Raw genomic sequence first — 27812 nt, forward strand, 5'->3', positions numbered from 1 at the left:
ATAAGAAATCAGGCACAAAAACGATAGAACAGGAGCGCGGGATTATTAAGACAGGCACAAGTCAAATGTAGATATGAAGTTTGAAAATTGTTCGCATGTCATCACAGTATCTGTGCGCTCAGGGCTCAACAGTTCTGCAGTTCTGACTGAACTGCTTTGACTAAAACATTTCAAAAGGTTTCGGTTGAACAGAGACACGTTAAATATGTGGTAGTTAATCATAAATATCCTCAGTGTGAACTTTCAACTTAACCAAAAGATGTTTTGCGAACTTTAAAACAACATTTTCTGCATTTTGCTACGACATGAAGTGGGCTTGACCAGTGCGTCCTGGGAATTACTGCTCAGGGGCAAAGATGTAGTCTAGAGCCTGTCTCTCCGCCGCAGCCACATTAGGATGCCACAGGTCCACACTGAAGATAACTCTGGGACCATGTTCAGGCCCCCCTAGAGGACAAACAGAAAAATGTTGCTTAAATATGAGATCTAGTATCTTTTACAGTTTAAAGTCACCATGAAATCAAAACTGACATTGTTATTTTTACGGAATATTGCAGGACTTCTTATAAATGAATAGGACGCAGGAGAAGAAAGTTCAACACGCTTAGGCCGTGTGTCCACCAAGGCGTTTTTTCACGCAGTTGGCGTATTTTTTCAATTGTTTTTAATGGGAGCGCCGAGTTTTTAAAACGCCATGAGCGTAACGAGGCAACGAGCGTTTTTTTCACGCTGAAGCGCTGAGCGTTCGCCGTTTTATACAGGTCGCCGAGAGTTGAAGAATGGTCAACTTTGGGTAAAACGCAGCGCTCATCACTGTCACTTTTTAAAGATTAAATGCATAAAGTATATTTGTGACCCTGGATCACAAAACCAGTCACAAGTCGCACGGGTATATTTGTGGCAATAGCCAACAATACATTGTATGGGTCAAAATGTTCGATTTTTCTTTCATGCCAAAACACATTAGGATATTAAGTAAAGATCATGTTCCATGAAGATATTTTGTAAATTTCTTACCGTAAATATATAAAACATTTATTTTTGTGAGTGAATGCATCACAATCGCGAACATAAATGGACAACTTTAAAGGCGATTTTCTCAATGTTTCGATTTTTCTGCACCCTCAGATTCCAGATTTTCAAATAGTTGTATCTCAGCCAAATATTGTCATATCCTAACAATTTGAATCGGATAACTAACTCGGATAATGTATAAATCTCAATTTAAAAAAAATTACCCATGTGACTGGTTTTGTGGTCCAGGGTCACATTTGTGTTTTATAACATTTGTGTTATTAAACATGCAGGTTTGCGTAATATTCTGAGTTTGCATTTCACTGTTTTTATTCATTTTTACTTTTTATGCAAGTGAGATGAGTAAATGCAAACTCACTTTTAATCTAGAACTACAATAACCATCATGTTTAAAGTGCACACAACACCTCTGCACATAACTCCCGTTCTCTCTCAACATGGGGACACAAGAGCTGTCAGTCATTAAATAGTAAAACAAAGTAACTTGCGATACTTATTTGAAAAACTAACTCAGATATTCTGTTGTAAATTTAAAAGTAATGCAATACTTTACTAGTTACTTGAAAAAGTAATCTGATTACATAACTCATGTTACTTGTAATGCGTTACCCCCAACGATGTCTCAAAATCTTCAAACGAATGCAGACATTTCTCATTTAACTAAATTATGTAAGCTAACTATTCATATTATTTTTGCTTTACCTACACTACCGTTCAAAAGCTTGGGTCAGTAAACATTTATTTTTATTTTAAATTATATATTTTTATTTAGCATGGATGCATTATATTGATCAAAAGTGACAGTAAAAACATTTATAATTTTACAAAAGCAGCACAACTGTTTTCAACATTGATAATAATGATGTTTCTTGATCTGCAAATCAGCATATTATAATGATTTCTGAAGGATCATGTGACGCTAAAGACTGGAGTGATGCTGAATATTCAACATCACAGGAATAAATGACATTTTAAATATTTTAAAATTGAAACAGTTATTTTAAATTGTAATATTTCACAATATTACTGTTTTTACTGTTTAGAAAAAAAGAAAAGAAAAGAAATGCGAGCATAAAAACTTACAAATCCAAACTTTTGAATGGTAGTGTATGTCAATAAAAATGTGTGTTGGTTTTATTTCTTAATTTTAATCAAATCTTTTTTAAGAGAAACATCTGAGACCCAGCTGACACAAATGTAAAAGCATCATGCTCATTGAAAATGATCCATGTGCCCTCTCAGATTTTTGCTTATGTAACACTCAACTAATCCCACTTTACACAAATGCAACATACTTAAAAAGTTGTTTTCTTTTTTTTTTTTCTTTGGTCATGTCTGATTTCATCAAGGTCATGATCTACCACAGGACTACCACTGGTCCCACCTCAGAAACATAAATGCATAGCATAAATTGCATAACCGAGAACTCCATTTAGTTTTCTGGTCTATGAAAGAGTAATCACTGAGGAGTCCGGTTTTCCTCTATTCTTCGCCTTCAAAAAGTCTATTATCTATACTGTTGCAGTTTGGCGAGCTGATTATAGATCTGTTGCAGCTCGTCTCCTTTAGCTAGCATATTATGGTTAATGAGGTTTGTACAATGTAGTTTTCTGACCATTATGTGAGATGGTATGCAGAAAGGAGTCATCCACAAGGAGGCAGTGTCCCTCTGACCAACACTGAGGCTCCCCACCCACCACCAGCTCACACTGAGCAGGCGTCTGAAGACCTGACAGAGACATCCACATTGTGTTGGTGTATTATACATTTTACACACACACACACGCACACACACGCACACACGCACACACACACACACACACACACACACACACACACACACACACACACACACACACACACACACTCAAGCCACAAATTTTTTCTCAGTGATTTAGTGTTGTGACTTACCCAGATGGCAGCGCAGACGTGTGTTTGTAGGGCCATAGGCCCCTCCCAGTGTGGCCCCTGGACCCAGGAGCCAGAAGCCAGCGGACCCCAGAGAGTTACTGCTGATGAAGGTTCTGAGGGAGAGGAGGGTTCGGTATGTACACGGACACGCACGGCAGTTACTGACCACACACACCCCAGCAGTGTAAAGTGGGAACACTGTCTGGCCCTGAGGGAGGAATACATGAGCTCATCATATATGTGACCCTGGACCACAAAACCAGTCTTATGTGTAATTTTTAAAAAATTGAGATTTATACATCATCTGAAAGCTGAATACATAATCTTTCCATTGATGTATGGTTTGTTAGGATAGGACAATATTTGGCCGAGATACAACTATTTGAAGATCTGGAATCTGAGGGTGCAAAAAAATCTAAATATTGAGAAAATCGCCTTTGAAGTTGTCCATTTCTATTGGCGATAGTGCTGCATCCATTCACAAAAATAAATGTTTTATATATTTAAGGTGGAAAATGTACAAAATATCTTCATTGAACATGATCTTTACTTAATATCCTAATGATTTTTGGCATAAAAGTAAAATCTATAATTTTGACCCATACAATGTTTTGTTGGCTATTGCCACAAATATACCCGTGCAACATAAGACTGGTTTTGTGATCCAGGGTCACATATACATATGCACACGACACATTTTCCTTCTTTATGTCCCTGCTGGGAATCTTTTGTAACAGACACAGCATTTTTGTTGCCTGATTACTATGAGAGAATGATGAATTGAATGTAAACCGATTCCTAACAGCAGTGCAGTGCAGATATTGATTGGAGGATTGGAGGATATTAAGAGAGGCTGACAAGGACAGCCAGAGAATGAAAGACTCTTGATGAATGAGCATGCTGGATGAAATACAGTGAGGCAGAACACAAGTGATTTGTTTACCTAAAAATAAAAAAGTCAATTTGCTCCCTCATGTTTTTTTAAACCCAATTGCTGTTATTTCTCTTCTTCTGTGAAACACTAAGTGAGATACTTTGAAGAAACTTCACAGCAGCAAAGAAGGATATTTTCAGGGAATTACAACCCAAATTTTGATGTGTTGATCACACAAAGCTATCATTGCTATATCATCTTTCTATCTACATGTCAGTCCGTCCATCCGTTAGTCCGCCTATCCGTCCATGTCTGTTGATTGCAAAACTAAGATCTTACATCTTATTTATGCATGAATCATACCTGTTTTGTGAACTGGTTCATTAAAAATATATATATTTTTAAAGCAGAAAAACAAGCAAGCTATTGCCTGCTATCCTGCCAAAGGCCTAAACTGACAATAAACAAATGAAGAAAATAATAATAGAGAGAAGAAAACTGATTGTCTCCAATGGAAAGAAAGGATTATTTTCTTCTTTGAATGTCAAAATGGAACACTTACTTGACATTAACTTGACCAAGGAGGATAATAAAATGTTTTTGTTGCTCTATCTATCTATCTATCTATCTATCTATCTATCTATCTATCTATCTATCTATCTATCTATCTATCTATCTATCTATCTATCTATCTATCTATCTATCTATCTATCTATCTATCTATCTATCTATCTATCTGTTGTTCTATCTATCTATCTATCTATCTATCTATCTATCTATCTATCTATCTATCTTTTTATCTATCTATCTATCTATCTATCTATCTATCTATCTATCTATCTATCTATCTATCTATCTATCTATCTATCTATCTATCTATCTATCTATCTATCTATCTATCTATCTATCTATCTATCCTTTTATCTATCTATCCTTTTATCTATCTATCCTTTTATCTATCTATCTATCTATCTATCTATCTATCTATCTATCTATCTATCTATCTATCTATCTATCTATCTATCTATCTATCTATCTATCTATCTATCTATCTATCTATCTATCTATCTGTTGTTATCTATCTATCTATCTATCTATCTATCTATCTATCTATCTATCTATCTATCTATCTATCTATCTATCTATCTATCTATCTATCTATCTATCTATCTATCTATCTATCTATCTATCTATCTATCTATCTATCTGTCTGTCTGTCTGTTGTTCAATCTATCAATCTGGATTTTACAGTTTTTCTCAGTCGCTTTGGTGCATTTCTCACATCACTATTTACATTTGCACAACAGTTAGTTCAACCTCCACAACATTTAGTCACTTGTGCACATCATAGTAGCAGTTTCTCATTCCTTCTAACAAATTGCAAATGCTTTTGGACATGCATCAATTGCTTTCATACAACTCTCTGCTGTTTTATAACATTATCATTTGCTTATGTCATGTCAGTCAAAATTAACTATACTTGTAAATGATGAATAGTCATTCCATATAAAACTAATAGTCCTCATTTCATTGCTTGAGTCATTACATACAAAAATGTTGAACTAGTTGTCAAAATCTGTCATTTAAAAAATAAAACAACAACAAAAAATGCTGAAAAAGTCTCCTAAATTGAACAATTTGCAATTGAGCAAGAGATGATATTCGCTGGGATGTAGATTAAATTATGTGACCAGACAGAGAGGAACGTCTGGATGTGCATGAATGATTACAGTCCTATGTATGTTGTATGTTCAGTTCCAATACAGTATATAGGCCTACTGCAATATTGTATACAGTTGTGCACAGCTCTACCCATAGGGGGTTTATTTTTGTTGTAAATAATGGTGTATTTTTTCTTTTGCACAATGCTGTAAACAAATTAGAATTGCAAAGAGCATATGCAGTAAAAATGTGAAACATACATATTCAGTGTCTTGTACTCAGTTACCTCATACAGACAGTAATGTGTAACTTTACTGTATTTTTCAAATGGCTGTGCAAATAGTATTTAGTGCTGTATTGAGCATTTTCAGGTAGTCACTGTGTCACCAAGATCTGACTTTTATCATTGGAAAACATTTGAAGAGTAAACTGTCATAATGAAAACATGACAAAGCCATTTGACTATCTTGTTCATAAACGATGGTGTCAGGACTTTTCATTTTGATGACACTGACACATTCATTGACATAAATACTTGCTTTTGAGGAATGAGCTATCCATTTTGAGCAAGTGACACGCTTTTGCAGGTTATCAACTAGGTTTTGCAGTTTGTACTAATTGTTTTGAGAACTGCATTAACTGTTGTGCAAATGTAAATAGTGTTATGAGAAATGCACCAAAGCGACTGAGAAAAACTGTAAAAAGGCATTCTCAATTCAGTTGTGAAAGCTGCACAATTCTGATGAACTGTGATTATATAGTTTGTGCGGACGTTTAAAAATGAACAGATTTCACTGCGACTTTTACATTTGTTACTATGACACATTGAAATTCCTGAAATGGCTGCTTGAGACTAATACGTTTAGTCACCTTTGGTCCAGGGTAGGTCCACCCTAGCTTTGTATCAATCCCCCTCTGGTACACTGCCTGAAACTCAGCAAGGATTTTGGGATAACTGGCCTCCAGAACCTCAATGTCATGACGATGAGCATCCCTGGGAAAGAAAGGTATGCTGGGAACATCTGGGAGGTAGAAAAGATGAGGCTTCTGAATAGATGGGCGATCATTGTTCCTGGCCTAGACAGCAGCGAGGAAGAAGTCGAGGGACAAACAGTGACAGAAATGTTAAGCTACAACACAAAAATTCAAGAAATTGTAGATAAACCTCAAGTTATCCTACTTTTCCCATCTCTGACCTGATTGCGCAGACCCTTGTGAATTCGCCCCATGCCGGCCCAACTGTAGCGCTTAGCATATTCCTGTAGTGCTCTATACAACTTCCTGCTTCCTGCTGAAGCGTCGGTGGGGAACGGGGCATGGCTCAACACCGGTGTCAGGTAGCTCTCTGTTCCCTCCTCATCCTCCCCCGCTTCCATAGTGATGGCCGCAGATGCTTTAGGGGCAGAGTGTATGGGGTTGACCGGGGAACGGCTGGATGACCGAGAGAATGAGGACCGGCTGGAGCTGCTTTTCAGCATTCCCGAGTGGGATGGTGGGTCAGAACCAACGCGGTAGCAGTACCAGAGGAAGAGGAGCAGGACGGTCCAAAGGAGTCCGCTGAGGGGAGGACCACCTAACAACGCACATGGGGGAAGCGGGACCAAGTCCAGAGACCAGGACATGATGCTGAGAGAGTGAGCTTCACCGAGAAAGAAAGAAAGAAACTAATACTTTTATTCTGCAAGGATAAAGTTATTCAACATGACATTCATGAACTTGTGCTTGGTGGATGAGACTTTCTTCAGTCTGTAAAATAAATACACTTTGACTGATTTCCCTTCCTCTGTGTTTATGAGTTATGTTTATGAATAATTATTCAGCTGACCTCAGGTAATGAACATGGTAACACTTTACAATAAGGTTTCATTAGTTAACATTAATTAACTTCTTTAGTTAACATGAACTAAGAATTATCAATACGTCTACAGCATTTATTAATCTTAGTAAATGGTAATTCCAACATTTACTAATACATTATAAAAATCAAATGTTGTATTTGTTAACATTAGTTAATGCACTGTGAACTAACATGAACAAACAATGAACAGCTGGATTTTTATTAACAAAAGATGAATAAATATTGTAACAAATGTATTGCTCATTGTTTCAGTTCATGTTAGTTAGTGCATTAACTAATGTGAACAAATGAGACCTTATTGTAAAGCGTTAATATGAATCCATTCGAAGATATAGAGTGCTTCTCTCTCGGTCTATTGCATAATGATTCCTGCTGCAGTCAGTTTGTGTGGTCGCTTTCCTTCTCAGAACTCACGTTGCTGAAACATTTCACACGGATATCCGGAGAGAGCGTGACGACGGAAAGAACCGATTTTTACCGAACGTTAGGCTACAAGTTACCATTCGGACACTTTAAATAAGCTGTGCTGTATGTGTGTTCGCTTACCACTTCTCCACGTCTTACTCAGTCTCTCTTTCCCCCTTCGTTCTCACCACGTCCCTTCCTCTGTTTATCTGCAGCCCTGAAAATACAGTAAATTCCGCATTCAATGCTTCCGTAAGGATGGAAGAACGACTCCTCCTTCTTTACGGAACAGACCGAAGATGTTTTATTATTACCTTTGTCCATGTACTGACGCATCGGAATCAGCCAGTCACTCGTCGCTGGGTTGTTAAGCTGTTTTTTAAAATTCTACCAAGCCTCTTGCTGTTAGCCGAGAGCCACCGGGGCAAGTTTCAGCACCGAGACGCTGGACAGCTCCTATGCAGAGCGCCGTCTACGTCTTGCGCTACTGCAGTACAACCACAGTGTGGCGCTAGTGAGATGGACACAAAAACACCCTCAAACCAACCAAACACCACACTAGGGAGTCCGATTAATAGTGGCGAATCAGTTATTTCGAACAGTTGTGTTCGATGAACACTAAACAGGACCCAGAATCGGTTCAGTGATTATTTCATGTCATCACGTGGTCACTGGCACTAAACCAGTGGTTCCCAACCCTGGCCCTGGAGCATCCCCACCACAGCACATTTTTGACGTCTCACTTATCTGAAACTCATCTGAGACCTTGGAGTCTTTACTATCCAGCTGAATCAGGTGTGTTTGATTCGGCAGTGGGGGTCCAGGACCAGGACAAAGACTTTATTGTTGCTTTATAAGATTAAGAGCTTTAGTTTCCATATAGTCTAGATCAACTTTGAATAAAGAAAAGAGAGGTTTATAGCCAGTAAATCTTAGTTTATATATGTGAAATTTAGAAAACATAATTATGTAATATTTTTTGAATATTCAAACAACCCAAAGAAATCATCTTTAAAATGTAAAGAGTCACTTAACCCTCTGGGCTTCTTCGCCCGAAAACGGGCGAAAACTTGAACGTTTCGAATTGTTTAATTTTTTTGCTTCATCGGATGGGGGTGAAACTTGGTGACTTTTCTTTTATTACATATATGAACACACAAAAAATCAAGGAGATGATTCTGATATGTTAAAGGGTCGTAAAAAAAAAAGTCACACTTAGCTTCCTCCCGCCCGAAAACGGGCGACATAGGAAATGAATGGGAAATACGAAAAAATAGGAAAACTCAGAGAAACTTTTGGTGGTACAAGCTACAGATCAGCCACTGTGCTGAAAAAAAGTGTACAGCAATGAAGGGGTGACACTCTAGAACATCAAGAGTGCAAAAAAGACACCCCCCCCCCCCCCCCACACACACACCCACACACACAAACACACACAAACACACAGAGAAATGAACTGGTAAGACTGAAACAGCAAATTTTGCCCCAAACTATATAAAAATTATATAATCATAATAACTCCAAAACTATAGCAAGGAGAGTCAAAAGGTAGGTATCGTTTGAAAGAACTCTTTTTAAATTTTTTGAAAATATAAATTACATTACATTTGGACATTGTCCCGCCAAGAAACGGTGGATAAAAGACAATATATATATATATATAATTTTTATTATGATTTTGCATATCTTTCATATTTGTCATGGAATAACTCAGGAAGGAAATAAGGTAGGAGGAAAATTCTTTTTTAGTGAAGTCCCCCTACATGTTAGCTGCATCTGGATAAAAAAATAATAATTTTTGGATAAAGGAATCAAAAATTAAAGCATTTTGAAAAGAGATAGCCTTTTTGTACAGTCTTTGACACCCCCTCATGGGCAATTTTTTCTCCATGAAGAATATCTTGTCATAAAAGCAATAGATTATGTTAATTTTGGGCTCATTTTAATTGTAATAATATGCTGTAAAAAATGAAGTGCCATTTTCAATTATCTGAGAATGTTTCATGAGCTGTATGATGTTTTTGACACATTGCAGTACATTATTTTATAGATTATGAAAAAAAGAGAAATTCTATGTATCAGCAAATAACTCAGCAATACTTAAGAGTTTTTCAAAGTGGATACATTCACTGTAAAGTTCAGACTCTAAGCTTTCAAATGACATCAACTTTGTGTTTATCAAGGCAAGATTTTTGAAAAATATGGTAATAAATATTTTCGCAGCTAGGTGGCGCCTGTTGGCGGTACACTTGGTTTTAGAGGGATTACTCAGCACTCGTTAGGAATTAATACATTTAATTAGATGCATTAAAAAGCTGAGATTGTAAGCTTTAAAATGATATATAATTTGTGTTGTTCCATTCAGTGGTTGATTAGTAATAAATTGTTTTCTTTCCGAATGGGAATAAATCAAATAAATAAATAAAAAAGCTATAGGCCGCCTATGGGCGGTTATAGGACATGACACAAATTAATAAATTTTGAAGCCACTAGGTGGCGCTCTTCTCACTTGAAATATTTTTTTTTTAGGCCTGCACTCTAATTTGATGTGAAATGTTGCATTTATTGAAAAATAAAATAAAATAAATAAAATAAAAATATATATATTAATTCTAATGGAAAAAATAGCTCATAAAAATTACATAATTAATGCAAAGTATCATAAAAAATTCTAAAAATTCTATATAATAATCAGAAAACATTATAGAACAAAACAATATTTGATTGGTTATCCTAGGACAAAGTTAAGTACAATTTTAAGGCTTCGCCCGTTTTCGGGCGGGAGGAAGCTAAGTGTGACCCAATTATGAAGAAGCCCAGAGGGTTAAAAATAAGTAAAATTCTGTGTGTGTGTGTGTGTGTGTGTGTGTGTGTGTGTGTGTGTGTGTGTGTGTGTACATTCCCATAACATTTTCCTCAGACGAGTGATAAAAAGAGCTATTTATTGCAATATCTGACTTAATTCTCCTAAGAAAGGTTTTAGTTAACCTTATGAATCAATTTCAATGTTATTTATTTTACTTTATTGGTAAACAGATGAGACAAGGACCCCATGGTATAGCCTATTATTCCAATATGGTATTATGCAAGGAATTGTTATTGTTATAGCTCTGAATTATTAATTATTTTTGCTCTACAGAAAAGCATATGCTTCCAAAGATTGTGTCAGTTAAGTTCAAATGGTGCATGGCCATGGAAATGGAGTAGGCTACCTTACAGAAATAAAAAAACACTCCAGAGTGAATGGCATTGAAAACAACAGCACATTCATTAGTGGTTAAGAATTTTATATTTCTGTAAAAAACTCAAATACTCAAAGCTCGGGAAAAGAAATCAATAAAAGCTAAATGGATTTGAAATGCGTCATTCAGAAACAAAGCAGTCTTATAATACGTATATTATATTATAATATAATACTATAACACAGACCAGTAATAATTTGTCTATTGTCAATTATGATACCTTGTAAATTACTACTGGAAATATGCAGAGCTAAGAAATGAGAAGCTATAGACCTTATTCAGAGCAGTGTTATGATGAAGGTCTATAGCACGCAGATGTCTTGTATCAAAAATTTTGCAAAAATTCCACTTGCAAAACTGCAACAATTAGTATCCCCAATTCCCAAACGATTACAAAGTGTAATTAAAAGGAAAGGTGATGTGACACAGTGGTAAACCTCTGTCCCATCTTTTTTGGAGTGTGTTGCAGCCATCAAAATAAAAAAAATGCGTATTTCTGTCAGGACCACTATCGTCAAGTACGATTAACAATTAGCATATACAGTTAGGATTGGCAGTATGGTTCTGTTCTGGGCAAGAACTTCCTGCGCATCCATGCAGCCTAGCACGGATGGAGCAACAATAACCCCCTTAGGGTAAACAGAACAGAACCAACATGAATGTATTGCAGATATCATTAATTAATTTTAATGTACAACATAATTAGAGAATTTTAGTCTGACTCAAGGGGAATCAGAATAGCAAATCCAGACTGGGCGAGAGGAGGAGCTGGGGATGGAGGAGGGTATTAGCTCATGAGAAATGCGATAGCTGCTGATGATACTGATGGAGCTTATACAGTATATGTATACAGTGAAAGACGTTGTGTATTCCTACATGATCTCCACAATTTTGAGTTTTTCTCTAGTCAAATTCTAAGACAACAAAGGCGACAACAATTGAGACTTTTCTCTATACGAAATGGCCAAATTCCTGTTTTCAAATGAAATATGCCCACTGGGGATCATGAGATATTTTATTTCTGCTTTATCACGATTTATCACAGAATTCAGAACACCCATTTCTCTATACGAACCTCCTATATCTACCACAAACACTGTTTTTAAACCTTATTGTTATGCTTATAGTTACTTTCAAAATACACCTGAATTATTTTTTTCTGCATGGTCCATGTGATTTAACAAGAAAGGCGTTTTTAAATATTTGGTCCGCACAATTTTCATTATTTATTGAATATTTGTTGACGGTGAAAGAAACATTAAGATAGCCAATACTCATTATAGGAACAAAATAAAGGACAGCCACGTGATAAACCGTGTCAGTGAGACTGTTGTTGTTGTCTCGAAAAGTCCTCGGGCGCGCTCAGTCCGTGGGTGAATCGTTCAGAACGGATTTGTGAACCGGTTCATTAAAACGAACCGACTCCAAAACATAATTCGGACATCGCTAATTGACAGTCAACACGCCAACCACACGGGTAGGAACTGCTGCCATCTATGCCTGTTCGTTCCACTCACCTGCTATCCTGCCATAGGCCTAAACGGACAAAAATAAGCGACTGAAAAAATACAACCAAGAACGAAGGCAAACTGTTTTTTTTCCTTGGGTCGAAATCTTTACTGTCTTCTCCCAGGGTTCGAATGGAACGCCCGTGTTTGACAGCGTTCGGGAGCGTTCTAATGATTCTGTAAATTCCGTTTGACGCGCAACGCCAGTTGTGGTATTCTGGAGGGGTGGAGGAGCGAGAGACGGAGGATCACGCTTGAAACGCAGCAGCGAGAGCGGTGCTGGGGGAAAAACACACGAAATATTAAAAGAATCACCAGAACAAGAGAAGAAACCCAGTGGATTCATTCTGACGAAGAAAAAAAAAAGCGAAACTGCGTATTGCGGGTGCGTATGTTCTGTTTCTCTCTGATGTTTGCGCGAGCTTGTTATGTCGCGCGCCAGCTGCATAAAGATGCAATGGATGCGTTCATGAAATCATTGTAAACCATTTATATTGATCCAGTATTGCTTTTCGTTCGGGTTTTTTTGTCGTCTAGACGCCTTGCTAATGCTTTATTTTGGGGGGAATGGGCGTCTTGCGTCATAGGAAAGGATAAGAGGAAATGTTTTTGAATAGCGTCTGAATAAATTATCTGAACGCTTCTGCCCGCAGTGTCAGCAACATCATCTGCCAGCATATTTTATCGTGGACATCATTTCTGTTAGTGTGGGTATTATAAACTAACGACAAGCCTCAAATTGCTTTCATCTTCATGTGTATTATGAAGCCCTTTTTTCTAATCAGCGTCGGTGTGTGCGGTAAATACTAAATGAGGCTCTTGATGGTGACTGGGCCACTAGAAGCCCAGACCTGCTCTCTGCTACCTGCCTTAGCGGTGACATCATTGATCACTGAACGTGGGCACGTCAGGAGCCATATGTCTCGTGCACTGTCAGGCCTTGAGGGCCACGGCGGGGCCATAATAAGATCTGATATATGGCAAAAGCACCAGTGACTTTGAGGGAATATTTTACGAGATGACGCATTTCTGCAGTATGTTTATTTTAAACCTCTGATTTTTAGCGACATGTCATCATTAATTATTTTACATTTCAGATATAACAATCCTAACTCATACATTCATAGCTTTAAAAGACCCCATAAAATTTTTTGACAGACAGTTTTCTTTCTAGTTTTCCTGTCTTTTCCTGTTGATTGCAAGTTTAGGTGGGTCTTATAAAGCAATAGGTAATAAGCTTTGAATAATGTGATTTAAATAGTGGGTTTCAGGAATGGGGACTGGGGAGGGACATTTTCATTCTCAAGACTGAGCATATGATTGGAAAGAAATTGGTAGTATGGGATGACTAATGTTCTTGAAATTCTCTAATGCTCACCAAAGATGCATTTATTTGATTAAAATGTATAGTAAAACAGTAACATTGTGAAATATGATTACAATTTAAAATAACTTTTCTATATTAAAATGTAATTTATTGTCAACATGATCCTTCAGAAATCATTCTAAAATGCCGATTTGCTGCTCAAGAAACATTTTTGAAAACGGTTTTGCTGCTTAATATTTCTGTGGAAATCGCGATTACATTTTTCAGGATACTTTGATGAATAGAAAGTTCAAAAGGACAGCATTTATTTGAGATTGAAATCTTTGTAAATCATCATCATTGTTTTTGGTACCTTTTCACGGGAGAGTCAAATTTTTATGTATATCCACTTTTAGGAGTACACTAGCATATAGATGACTTCAAATCTAACAGACAGGAAATAAAAGTCACAAAACTCTTTGATATAATGTGTTCTTTAAGATCACAACCTTGACTTACAGTCTTCCTTAACTTTGATATTTCCCTTTTTTTTCCTTCTAGATACCTCTTACTACTTCTTTTCTCTCTCGTTTGCTTGCACCCAGGCTGTCTTCTCATATTAAATAATGGTGTCCACAGTTTTTGCTGTGACACTGTCTGTCACACTGCTGCATCTGACTTCAGGTAATGCGCACATACTTGTGTGAGTGCTTTTGTATGTTTAACTATTCATGCAAGGTGAATGTACATAGTACATGCCGATCACTTTAGCTTAAAGAAACTAAGTCTGATAGTTCCGTGTTTTTTTTCAGGTGCATCTTTAGGGACAACAGACACTGATGCTCCTCCCACCGTGACCTCTAGTCCCCGCCCCTTGGGAGAACTCCTTCATGCTGCACTACTGAGTAAGGAGTACCTTGGCCACACCCCTAATAACAGAGGTCAGTCTTTCCTAAAAAGAACACAGCAAACTGCATCATTTCAATAACGAACCAGTTCATCTAAACCTGCGATTTAACCCACAGGTACAACTACTAACCCGACGCAGGCCATCCCGTCCATCAGAGAATCAGAACCCGCCTCCACAGTGATGTCACCAGGAATCCTCACTACTGCAGTGACCTCATCGGCTGCACCTCATGCAGGCCAATCAGGTTTTGGGAGTGCCGTGACATCACCACCAGCTGAAGAAGAGACCACAACTACTCTAATTACTACAACGACAATAACAACAGTGCACACCCCAGGTATCATAACCAACAAACCGCGTAACAGTTGAAGACATCGAATCATTTTCAATATGAAAACTTCACAGATTATGTCCCTCAATGGGGCCATTCAAATGATTTCTAAATTAATTTATGTTGACTTTAAAACTTTTAAACTGTCTCTCTCAAGTTCAGTGCAATGCCAGCCTGTCAGGAACGGAGGGAATAGTCGAGTCCCCTGATCCGCTCTCCTCCTCATCTCCCTTCTCCCCACTGGAGTGCACCTACAGCATCACTGTGTATCCTGGATATGGGGTTGAGATACAGGTGTGATAGCCTCACCGTTAGCAAGGTTTCCATTGTACCCTCATTTAGCCTCTCTGTGGGTCACTATGGTTACTTCCTGTTAACTTAGCTGATGCATCTTGTTGGCGTTTGCATGGAGGATGTCATTTTAATGAGTTCTGGAATCTTTGCCCTTGATAAAATCTTGGGGAATGACATCATTAGCTGCTGTTATGGTAACACCATCTGTCTGTCTTGAAGGTAAAGAAAGTAAACTTGTCCAAGGAAGAGTCACTTACCATTCTGGAGCTGGGTGGGACAGCAGCTCCACAGCTTTTGGCCAATGAGACGCTAATGAGCGAAGGTCAGGTGATTCGTAGCTCAACCAATCAAGTGCAGATCCACTATAAGAGCCTGAAGCAAGCCAATCATGGTGTTTTCAGCTTTCATTATCAAGGTATTCATTTTTCTTTTAACTACTGTTCTAAAGTTTGGGGTATGTAAGATTTTTTTAATGTTTTGGGAAGAAGTCTCCTGGGCTGCATTTATGCTGAATACACACCATGTCATAATTACCGTAATTTCGACGTCCTATTTCACGTCCTCGGATTGGAAATTATGCATATCTATGGCAACACTATCAATGCCTAAATGAATCTGCAGCGATCAGTTGGTACAGCGGTCACATGGTGCAAGTCGGAGCTCTCAGAAAATTCCCAGTGCACAAGTTGTAATAGTTCTACGAGGATATGGATGCTTTGTACAAGTTGGAATGCCGTGAACGCAGTTTATTTGATTATAAATACAATAAAAACAATGAGATTGTGAAATATTCAGAAATCGTTCTTTATAATAAGGAATGGAATGATGGAACCTTATTATAAAGCGTTTCAGAGATCTTTAGTAACATTACACATTATAATCTTTACTGTCACTTTTGATCAATTTAATGCATCCTTGCTGAATAAAAGTTTTAATTTCTTAAAAAAATATATATTTCTCACCCTAAAACTTTTAAACTGTACAGTAATTGAATTGTAATTTGTGTGTTAAACATCCATTCCAGCGTTCCTCCTGTCCTGCTCGTTCCCCCTCTCCCCTGAGGCCGGTGGAGTGACTGTAACTGATATCCATCCTGGTGGTCAGGCTCACTTCCATTGTGATCCAGGATTTGAGGTCAGAGGTCACGAGGTTGCGACATGTTTGAACTCCACCCGACCCAGATGGAGCACCTCAGAACCCCAGTGTGTGGGTGGGTTGCATTTGTTCCCCGTTCAGTTATTTACTTATTTATTTTGTTTCATTATCTACAGTGGCTTCAAGACACCTCCATTTATTGCCTTGTGTATAAGCATTCACATGTGTTTTTGTATATTAAAGCTGTATCTTGTGGAGGATGGATTAGAAATGCTACTGTTGGCCGCATCCTCTCTCCAACCCTCCCTTCTGCAAGTAACCATAGCAGCGGCAGCAACCTGAGCTGTCATTGGCTGCTGGAAGCCAAGGAAGGCCACAGGCTCCACCTTCATTTTGAGAGGGTGGCTCTTGATGAAGACAATGACAAGTAAGAGTTCATGTCTTGCTCACTCATGTATTAAGTTACTTATCTTATATCTCTATTAGTGTTGGAGAAGCCAACTTATGATTCAAAGTAGACTTTCAAAAACATGAAAAAAATCATAACAAATTCCAAATTTTTTAACGGTTGAGTATATTACTGAATTGAAAACATAATGGTAAATGGCAGAATTATTGTCAAAAATTTTATTTCACTACAAAAAAGTTGACTAGAATGCTGTGCAGGGAGTTTATTCAAAAGAATCAGTGAATCATTGAATCTTGTTTGAACCAGTTCATTAAATGAACACACTATTTTTAACCTGTTTTTACATTCTAGACTATTTTTAACATTCTAGTTTGCTGCTGATAAACGAACATCCGAGATCTACCTCTTCTTCCTGCACAACCTGCCATGATCTTGATCCTTCCAGAATCATTTCATTCTCTTAATGTCACACCTTTCCTAATGTAGTTTTCGTTCATTTTCCATGCCCCTCCTCCCTTTTCCAGGCTGATTGTGCGCAGTGGGAATAGCTCTACAGCTCCGCTCCTCTTCGACTCGGATCTGGATGACGTTCCAGAACGAGGCTTCGTGAGCGAGGGGATGTGTCTCTATGTGGAGCTCACAGCAGATTCCTCCTCCATCCCACTGCTGCTGGCACTCCGCTATGAGGGTAAGACAACCTGTTAAACATTCAACAAAATAGTTTTGTTCACTGTTAAAAAAGAGTCTAAGGCTGCATTTACACTGCAAGTCTTAATGCACAGATCCGATCTTTTGACCATATCCCATTTTTTGGCTCGCCTGTTTACATTCACTTTAGACAGGACTGGTATTCGATGTCTGTGTTTACATTAATTCCCGGCCAAAATGATTTTTGGTGATCATTTTGCTATGCACATGGTAGACCCTGGTTTTGAATGGCCGTGCTATTAAAATTAACGGGCAGAGGTTGAAAACCAGCTCCTGAATGTTTATGTGTTGGCGCAATGTCTTTTCTTTACAAAGATAACGTTCGCACCTCAATAAAAAGCTGTGAGTGAGCGCATAACGGCACGTCTGCCTCATGAATAATACAACATTAAAAAGCTCTGTGAATAAACGTGTCGTCCTCGCCTTGTGGTGGGTTGGAATTCAAAGGGGAATCGGATATGCGTGTTTAGACGTAGGTCAGATGACCAGATGACCAGATATCAGATATGTACCTGATTAAAACCACACTTGGATAAAAAAAATTTGGATCTCGTGCGGATTTTTTTGTTTACACGTGTGCAACAAATTCCGATTCGTGTCAGATGTGAGTAAAAGATCTGATTTTTTTAGCCAGTGTGAGCTTAGCCTAACTATATTTCATCACTATAAGCCACATAAACCACTATAAACTTGTTAATTTTCATTAACACAAAAAGATTTTTCAAAACTTAAAAGATGCTTGTCTAAAGAATGCCGAATGCAGTTGGTTATTGTGATGTCACACTAATTTCAGGAAAAAGAAGAAACTCAAAATGAAAATTTTGTACCTTCAAGTCTGGGTTCTACAAATACTTTCACTCTCACTTAATAACTTCCCAATCCTTCCTCTTTTTCCTATCTCTTTCAGCCTTTGATGGAGAGCACTGTTATGAACCTTACCTGCCTCATGGGAATTTCAGCAGCAGTGACATCACCTTTCCTCTGGGTACTATAGTAACCTTCTCGTGCTCTCCTGGTTTCGTCATGGAGCAGGGATCAGGAGTTATGGAGTGTGTTGACCCCAATGACCCTCACTGGAATGAGAGTGAACCTGTCTGCAGAGGTATGACATCACATATAACCTAATATTTGAGACATATACCTGTACAGCAACTGTGCACTACCATTCAAAAGTTAGGGGTAAGTAAGATTTAAATTTTTTTTCTATAAATGAAATTAATAGTTTTATTCAACATTTATTTAAACACTAAATTGATCAAAAGTGACAAAAAAGATTTTAACGTTGTTATCAAATAATTCTTATTCAAATAATAGCTGTTCTTTTGAACTTTTTATACATTTTTGTGTATGAATCAAATGTATTATGATTTCCACCATAGTGTTAAGTAGCACAACTGTTTTCAGCATTGATTATGTTAATAAGAAATGTTTCTTGAGCACCAAATAAGCATATTAGACTGATTTCTGAAGGATCATGTGACACTGAAGACTGTACTGATGCTGACAATTCAGCTTTGTCATCACATGAATACATTACATTTAAAAAATATAAATTGTAATAATATTTCACAATATTATTTTTACTGTATATCCGATCAAGTAAATGTAGCCTTGGTGACAAAAGAACCTTCTTTCAAAAACAAATTGCACAATGATCTGTTGATCATCATTAGAACTGTCAACTTAAAGGGTTAGTTCACCCAAAAATGAAAATTCTGTCAGTAATTACTCACACAAATTAAGATATTTTTAATGAAATCTGAGAGCTGTCTCATTCCTTCATAGGCTTCTATGTAATCGATATCTGCCATCCCAGAAAAGTTAGTAAAAACATTGTTAAAATAGTCCAGGTGACAACAGTGGCTCAACCTTAAGTTTATCAAGCGGCGAGAGTACTTTTTGTGCGTAAAACCCCCCAAAAATAACGACTTTATTCAACTATTCATTTTCTTCTGTTCACGTAGTGTAACAGAGCAGCGCTTCTGTGTTGTACTTCACACGCATCACACACATGACCAGCGTCGGCCAATAGTGAGCCTACGTTCTGACTTACAACCCAGAAGTGCTACACTACACTGTTACACTACGTGAACTCACTCAGAGGCCCACACAAAAGAAAATGAATAGTTGAATAAAGTCGTTATTTTTTGTTGTTTTTACATAAAAAAAGTACTCTCGTCGCTTGATAAACTTAAGGTTGAGCCACTGTTGTCACTTGGACTATTTTAACAATGTTTTTACTAACTTTTCTGGGATGGCAGATATTGATTACATAGAAACCTATGAAGGAGTGAGCCAGCTCTCAGATTTCATTAAAAATATCTTAATTTGTGTTACAAAGATGAATGATAGTCTTACGGGGTTGAAACAACATGAGGGTGAGTAATTACTGACAGAATTTTCATTTTTGGGTAAACTAACCCTTTAACACATTTATTAGTACAATTACGAAGAAAATAATCCTTGTAACATTAAAGTGATTCTAATTCAAAGATCATTCTAAGTACATTTAGAACATTTCAAAAGAGTCTCAGATTTTACCTAAAGGGGCTTCAAGGGGGCTTCATCTAATCCCCCTGGCCCAATAATATGAAAGCTATTCTTATAAGATTTCTCCTCTTTCTCCTGTTCTCAGCTCTGTGTGGCGGGGAGCTCACGGACACAGTGGGAACAGTGTTGTCTCCTGACTGGCCACAGAGCTACTCTAAAGGGCAGGACTGTGTGTGGCAAATACATGTCAGCGAGGACAAACGCATTGAATTGGATGTACAAATGTAAGTATATCTATTTGATTGTGCCAGTTTGTGTTTAAATCTATTTATGGTTTAATTCTATTTCCCTCTCTTTTGCTTGCAGTTTGAACATCCGCCATAACGACATTCTCACTCTATTTGATGGTCATGATCTGATGTCACATGTGATTGGACAGTACCTGGGCTCAAGAGAGAGGTTCAGGGTTGTATCAGGAGGTTCAGAGGTCACCATTCAGTTTCAGAGCGATCCCGATGACTCTACGTTTATACTGAGCCAAGGCTTCCTCATTCACTACAGAGGTAAATACATCAAAAGGGTTGGGCTTTTTTCATTTGTTTTGTGTTACTGCTTGCTGTGATGTCACTTCCTTTAATTTCTTGCAGAGGTGGAACCAAATGACACATGTCCTGCCCTTCCGCAAATTGAGTTTGGCTGGAGCAGCTCCTCCCACCCATCTCTGGTGAGAGGCAGTGTGTTAACCTATCAGTGTCAGCCTGGTTATGACATCGTTGGCTCTGACATCATCACCTGCCAATGGGATCTCTCCTGGAGTAACAACCCGCCCACCTGTGTGAAAAGTGAGCCGAGTTATACATATTTTTTTATGGTTAGAAAACACTTTGTAAAGGATTAAGAGTTATGACTTTGATTGGTCATTGTTTAGTGGCCAGTGGCCATCATTTGCCGGTTTAATTAATTGATTAATATTGTACACACGCTCTTTTTCTCCTGGCTTTAATGTGCCTCCAGTCCAGCAGTGCCCTGACCCAGGAGAAGTGGTCAATGGAGCACGCTCCGTACATCCGGAGTCTGGTTTTGCTGTGGGAACTGTGGTACGCTTCACATGTAACCAAGGTTATCAGCTGGAAGGCCCGAGCCAGATCTCCTGCCATGGCAGAGACACCGGCATGCCCAAATGGAGTGACCGCAGCCCAAAGTGTGTCTGTGAGTACTTTTTTTACAGTCTATGGTGAGTACATGTTAGTAAGTAAGGTGTGTGAGGGATTGCGTCTGGTCGTGGAAAAATACATTTTCAAACAATTATTTAAGAAATCCCCTCTTGAATCTTTATGGATTTGATTCTGTAGAATTTGAAATGGATTATTATTAATAATTAAGGCTGTCAGAATGAATGCATACATGCATATGGTTAAATACATTGAATGAAATCAAACAAAAAACGATAAGTAAAAAAAAAATCCTGATTAAAGATTTAAAGGGGTCATATAATGGTACATGCACTTTTACAAGTTGATTGCACTGAAATGTCTGTTGGCAGTGCCTGTACACAACCATCCTATCATGATTAAAATCCATCCAGTGGTTTTGTTTTAATCTCCTTATATGTTTGACCCTCTCTGAAATCAAGCCGTTCGATATTGTGACGTCATAAGATCGTACGCCCCTCCCGCGATTGTGATTGACAGCTGTGTTGCAACACAAGACCCGCCCTGAGTGAGCTGTGACAGCCGTCATAGTAGTCCGCCATTGTTGATATGCTGGAGTAGAATGGCGTCTACGCGATTGTGGTGTTCTCTTCTTAGATGTAATAAGGAACACAGCAGTCATTTGGATGTTCCTAAATCCGAGCCGTTATAGATGCAGTGGCTGAGATTTGTTTTTGAAGCGATATGCCCAAAGGATTGACGCGGGGATTCCCTCACGGGGATTCCCCACGATCGTCCATGCTTTCATGTTTACGCGAATCATTTCACACCAGACAGCTTTACAAACGAGAAAAAACGGATCGGTACCAACGTGTTACTGCTGAACCTCCAGAAGATGTGAGTGTAATGTTTTATTAACCTTTATATTAGTATTTATATTAATGTTTGCGAAATTTGCAAACCTTGCTGCAGGCTTCACGATGAATGCATCTAAGGTTTACACTCAGGGTACATTACAGCATGTTTTCTATGTACGACGTTCTCAATATAATTCATAATCCCACGTTTATAATGAACAACGCGTGGTTATTGTGTTACAAACGGTGTACGCACAGAACAGAGGGGCGGGGTCAGCAAAGCTCATCATCATTTAAAGACACATGCACTGAAACGGCGTGCTGAAAACAGAGCTGTTTTTGACCAGGTAAAATTTGTGTTTTCTTACAATACTAATGAGAATTTTTAATTAAAGTATATTACAAACTTTTAATTTAGACCCTAAAGAATCATATTAGCTTGTACAAAAATGGCATTATATGACCCCTTTAAAGTCTTATTAATAATGGTAAATTACTAAATCATATGGTACTGTTAAAAGGTTTGGGTTCAGTAAGATTTTCTTTTAATAAATACCTTAATTCAGCAATGATTCATCAAATTGAATTGTTATTTCAAATAAATGCTGTTTGAACTTTCTGTTCGTCAAATAATATATCATGGTTTCCACAAAAAATACTGTATTAAGCAGCACAACTGTTTACAACATTGATAATGATGATAAATGTTTTTTGAGCAGCAAATCATCATATTAGAATGATTCTGAAGGATCAAGTGACACTGAAGACTGGAGTAATGATGATGAAAATTCAGCTTTGACATCAAAGGAATAAATTACATTTTAAATATATTTAAAGAGAAATCAGTTTTTTTAAATGCTAACAATATTTCCCAATATTATAGTTTTTATTTTTTTTATCAAATAAATGCAGCCTAGGTGAGAATAAGAGACTTTCAAAGGGGTCATGACATAAATTTATGTCAATGACAAAAACTTAAAATGTTAAGTTATTTGCACAAAAAAAACAATTTTTTAAGGGGCGGCGCTGGTCAGTAAACGGTCACTGTTATGATTGGCTAACGTCATTGCATAGGAAACACTATCAAAGCCCCCTCGCTGCTGCACGCGAGTAAGTGTTTAGAAAACATTAACCATATAAAGCCATCATTTACAGTCAAAGCATCATGAAATCGTTTCCTTTAGCTTTGTAATGCAGCTCCAATACAGTTGGCTGATACATCTGTCAACAAAAGTTTCTTTGCGAACTTTCCATTACACTGTAACTCGTTTAAAAAACCTGCAAATCTGCAGTTAAAGTCATTGAACAAACATATAATCCTCCGACACGATCCAGGACACCATTAAAAGTAAACCATCCACTTGTCTCTGACGTATCCTGCTTAAGTCTGTACAGAGACGCAAACAAGCTGTTTAAACAGGACGCATCAAGGCGAACGTTCCTTTACGCTTCTATTTATCCTCTTGTCAACAGACTCGAGCTCGTGGAGTAGAAGGAACAGGCGTCTGTACACTGTATCCAGCGTAGACAGCATCAGTGATTATAATGGGTTCTATTTGCTTTTGACATGATGTTTGCTTTTGACCTTTGGTGCAATGATGTAAAACTGTTTGTTGATGTCTTACTATAAAGGCAGGCATACCGTAAAACTTCAGATAATAGCCCAGGCTTTTATTTTCCCAAATCGCCGAACTGCACCGGCTTGTATTTGAGACAGGCGTCTATATGAGACAGGCCTTTAATTTAGTGTTGAGGTGTTGTTCATTGAGTGTAGGCCTAGAGATAACGATCCAAATAGCATAGGCTGATAGACGGAAAGCATGACAGTAGGAGGTTACCAAATCTGTGTTTGTGTTTAACAGATCAGTTAATGTAAGAATTAGCCTACTATATTTCCGTATGTCTAAAGGGGGTCGCACACCAGACGAGAAGCGCAGCGCCGTGTCTTTAAAATTCGAACACATTAAAATAGTGTACACTGTACATTGTCTCAGATCGTTGTTAATGTATATACTGACTTCACCCTGTGCTGCAATACATTCAGTTTTACACTCATTCACAGAAATCAGCTGCGTGGATGAAAACTGCTGATGTTATCGGATTTTCAGGTGATATTCTCAATTCATTCAGTTAACGGACGCTCTGAGGTAAAGTGAATTCAGACTACAGACTAAGCAACCATTTTATTTAATTGTACTGTACAATCATAACATAGTACAGACATCTTAATTCCATAATATCCTTAAACATAACAATATTCCTGGCCATAAACTGACAAAGTGCACGTCCGGTGTGCCATACCTTGAGTTGTCATAGATGCGACATGGCGTTGCGCTGCTCGTACGGTGTGCGACCCCCTTTAGATTATTGGCAGCATAAAAAAACGAAACGATGTGACAGCCATGGGCTGAACAATAAAAGTTACTGGTAATATCCATCGAGCCTATGAACTAGTTGCCAGAAACACATTAACAAGAAAGAATGAAGGCTACTCTGTAAAACAACTGCAATCATGTGATACAAAAGGACCCTATTCATCACTATCATCATCACCGCGATCCTCAACTACAAGTTCATTGGCGAATTCCTCCTCCTCGTCGCTCTCCTCCACTTCTCCCTCTCCGGCCTCCGCTAACTCTGCCTGCCTTGCTTGCGCTAACAGCTCCTGGCCATGATGCGCAGGGCTCTCTTGCGTGTGCAATCTGCTCCATAGAACTGGCTTAAACAGACGATCTGATGGGTTTTAGAAGATTAAATACAACCCAAAACTAAAAAACAGACCAGACCTCTATTTGAGACCGGCCTTTATTTATCCAAACCTGTAGCCACACCAGGCTTGTAAAAGAGACAGGCATCTGTTTGGGACTCGGCTATTATTTGAAGTTTTACGGTATGCTAATGCATTTGTCCTTGTGACGTCGAAAGTCCCCCATTATCTAAAAGAGCTGTTTTTGGAGACTGAGTAAATAAATGCTTTGTTTATAACGAGGAGGACGTTATAAGCTCGAAAACTTTAAGGGTGTTTTAATGGTACAAAGACCTCTTATGTGTCAAACGATCAAGGCAAATTTGATTTCTGATGTCATGACACCTTAAACAAAAACTTACCGACCCGAAACTTTTGATCTCAACTGTATGCAGGATAAAACTTTACAGATACAGCTAAATACAATGAAGATTCATCTCTAATGTACTAACCGATAAACCATCAATCAAACATATTGTTTTTTTTTCTGCTAATCAGTAAAATATGACCCATGCCCAAACCCGGGTGTGCCGGACAACGGCTACCAGACTCTGTACAAGCACAGTTACCAGGCAGGTGAGACGCTACGTTTCTTCTGCTATGAGGGCTATGAGCTCATCGGGGAAGTCATCATCAACTGTGTCCCAGGACACCCCTCACAGTGGAATAGCCCGCCACCCTTCTGTAAAGGTATGTGAATGTGAACTAGTCCAATACATTGAGTCGCCATTTTTATCTGAGGAAATTAAAGTCACGTTTTATTTGTTTTTAGTGGCCTATGAAGGGCTACTGGACGATCATAAATTGGAGGGTAACGTTGATTATCATTGTATCAGTGATATCCATATTGCTTTGCTAATCTGGCCCACTGTGTCATGTAATGATGTCCATGCTATTAACTTTCCTCTTTTCAGTTTCTCAGTCATTAGAGGCGTCTCATCAAATGCTGAGTGAGAACATTGCATTGGCTATCATCCTGCCAATCATTCTGGTCATCCTTCTGATTGGTGGAATATACATGTACTACACCAAGTAAGTTTAGGAGGCTTGAGTTTTTGAATGCTTTTGGTTTGAACGTTTGTTTGAACATGTTTTGATTCATACATTTATTATTTATTATTGAGCATTATCTCAGAGAAATAAAAAAAATAAAAGAAAGGTGGATTTTTTTTTCTGGCATAAAATGGCCACTTTCCATGATTTCCTAATCCGATTCAAACCTCATCTTAAATACCTCACATTACCAAAGAAAATGGCTTGTAAGTGCTATTCCATGTTGGCTTTAAAATTCAGTTATTTTCACTGATTATTGTCAAAACCTTCGTCACAGCTGCTCCTTATTTAGGTCTTCTGTACTAACACCTCTCGCCGTCTCAGTGTGTGTAGGTGGCAGTGGAAACCGTTGTTCTGGAAGTCTCTCTCTCACACCCACTCCTACAGCCCCATTACAGTGGAGTCTGACTTCAACAACCCTCTCTATGAGGCAGGGGTAAGATGCTCACAACCAAGTGGAATTTGTACTTATTAACTGTTAGGATATACAATATTTGATTTGGTTGAATACCAAATCAAATGCATGTTCATGCATGGAATCACAGTCTGTTTGCTATGATTGATCTCGTGTATCTAATCTTGGGAAGCCTAAAGTTCATTGTAGTCAATCGGTTTGGACGGTATACTTTAAATGACTCACTGATTCATTTGAGTCTCTGAGCAGAAGTCACAGCACAACATTCTCTATCATATTTTATGTGTAGAATATGCATAGTAAGTCTCTTATGCTGCATTTATTTGATCAAAAATACAGTAAAAACACAAATCAAATTTTGTGAAATATTATTAAAATTAAAAAAAAAGTTTTATAGATGTTCAAAGTAGTTAACTATTTAAAAATAAAATAAAATGTAATTTATTGTTGTGATGGCAAACCTGAATTTTCAGATGATTTGGTGCTCAAGAAATATTTCTATTTTATTATAATAATTATTAATGTTGAAAACAGTTGTTCTGGTTACTATTTTTGTGGAAACCATGGTACATTTTTCTCAGGATTCTTTGATAAATAGAAAGTTCAAGGACAGTATTTAATGAAATAGAAATATTTTGTAACATTATGAATGTATTTACTGTCACTTTTAATGTATTTAATGCAAGGATGAAAAATATTCATTTCTTAAAAAAAAATATTTCAATTTCTTTTAACTGACCCCAAAATTTTATAAGCTAGTGTAGATGCTGCTGTTTGTCATCATTTTTAGTTTCAGTTATAAATTAGGACGTTTTATTTTGTTGTTATTGTATTTAGTGTCAATATATATTGGTTAATGGTCACATTTCTAATGAGTTCTTAATGAGTTCATTCATAAATCCTAATTCTTTGGATAAAAACCACCATTAAATATTATATTATATTATATTATATTATATTATATTATATTATATTATATTATATTATATTATATTATATTATATTATATTATATTATATTATCCGTCCTATATGGTGGTAAAGTGTGTTTGTTTTTTCCTCTCTCTCACTGTAGGACACGCGAGAGTATGAGGTGTCCATCTGAGACGAGTCTTCAAATGAATCCAAATTTGTGGGTAAATGAAAAGGAGAAGAAAAGGAAGGATACTGTTATTTTTCTCTCTCTCTCTCCGCAAGACATTCATTTGTTTTATTCCAATAATTACAACACATAAATCTCACTTTACACAGTCTCTCTCTCCTCTCTCTTTGCCGTTTCACTGATGTATGTGCTGAACAAGTGTGTGTGCTTGTGAGTTCATGCAGGTACCTCTTTACACTCACCTAAAGGATTATTAGGAACACCAGTTCAATTTCTCATTAATGCAATTATCTAATCAACCAATCACATGGCAGTTGCTTCAATGCATTTAGGGGTGTGGTCCTGGTCAAGACAATCTCCTGAACTCCAAACTGAATGTCAGAATGGGAAAGAAAGGTGATTTAAGCAATTTTGAGCGTGGCATGGTTGTTGGTGCCAGACGGGCCGGTAT

At 37.6% G+C, this 27812-nt stretch overlaps 2 protein-coding genes across 2 annotated transcripts; one reads left to right on the plus strand and one right to left on the minus strand.

Annotated features, from left to right (window-relative positions):
- Positions 1-337: 337 nt before the first annotated feature.
- On the minus strand, positions 338-7104 carry LOC308686462 (aspartate beta-hydroxylase domain-containing protein 2-like; the record flags this gene model as incomplete). Its single annotated transcript, XM_081394883.1, has 5 exons — positions 338-447; positions 2651-2764; positions 2947-3154; positions 6353-6559; positions 6679-7104. The coding sequence occupies 5 exons, from the start codon at positions 7102-7104 to the stop codon at positions 338-340; spliced, it is 1065 nt and encodes a 354-aa protein (XP_081251009.1).
- Positions 7105-14427: 7323 nt separating this feature from the next.
- On the plus strand, positions 14428-27364 carry LOC308686461 (seizure protein 6 homolog; the record flags this gene model as incomplete). Its single annotated transcript, XM_081394882.1, has 18 exons — positions 14428-14485; positions 14614-14742; positions 14827-15048; positions 15200-15336; positions 15556-15751; positions 16361-16546; positions 16675-16858; positions 17365-17528; positions 18456-18650; positions 20184-20322; positions 20405-20601; positions 20686-20880; positions 21053-21247; positions 25291-25482; positions 25565-25603; positions 25707-25824; positions 26170-26281; positions 27335-27364. 18 exons carry the CDS (start codon positions 14428-14430, stop codon positions 27362-27364), a joined length of 2688 nt encoding a protein of 895 aa, XP_081251008.1.
- Between the last annotated feature and the right edge of the window lie 448 nt (positions 27365-27812).

Source organism: Scardinius erythrophthalmus (genome assembly GCF_964197995.2).
Source record: "Scardinius erythrophthalmus genome assembly, contig: HAP1_SCAFFOLD_296, whole genome shotgun sequence".
Classification (NCBI taxonomy): domain Eukaryota; kingdom Metazoa; phylum Chordata; class Actinopteri; order Cypriniformes; family Leuciscidae; genus Scardinius; species Scardinius erythrophthalmus.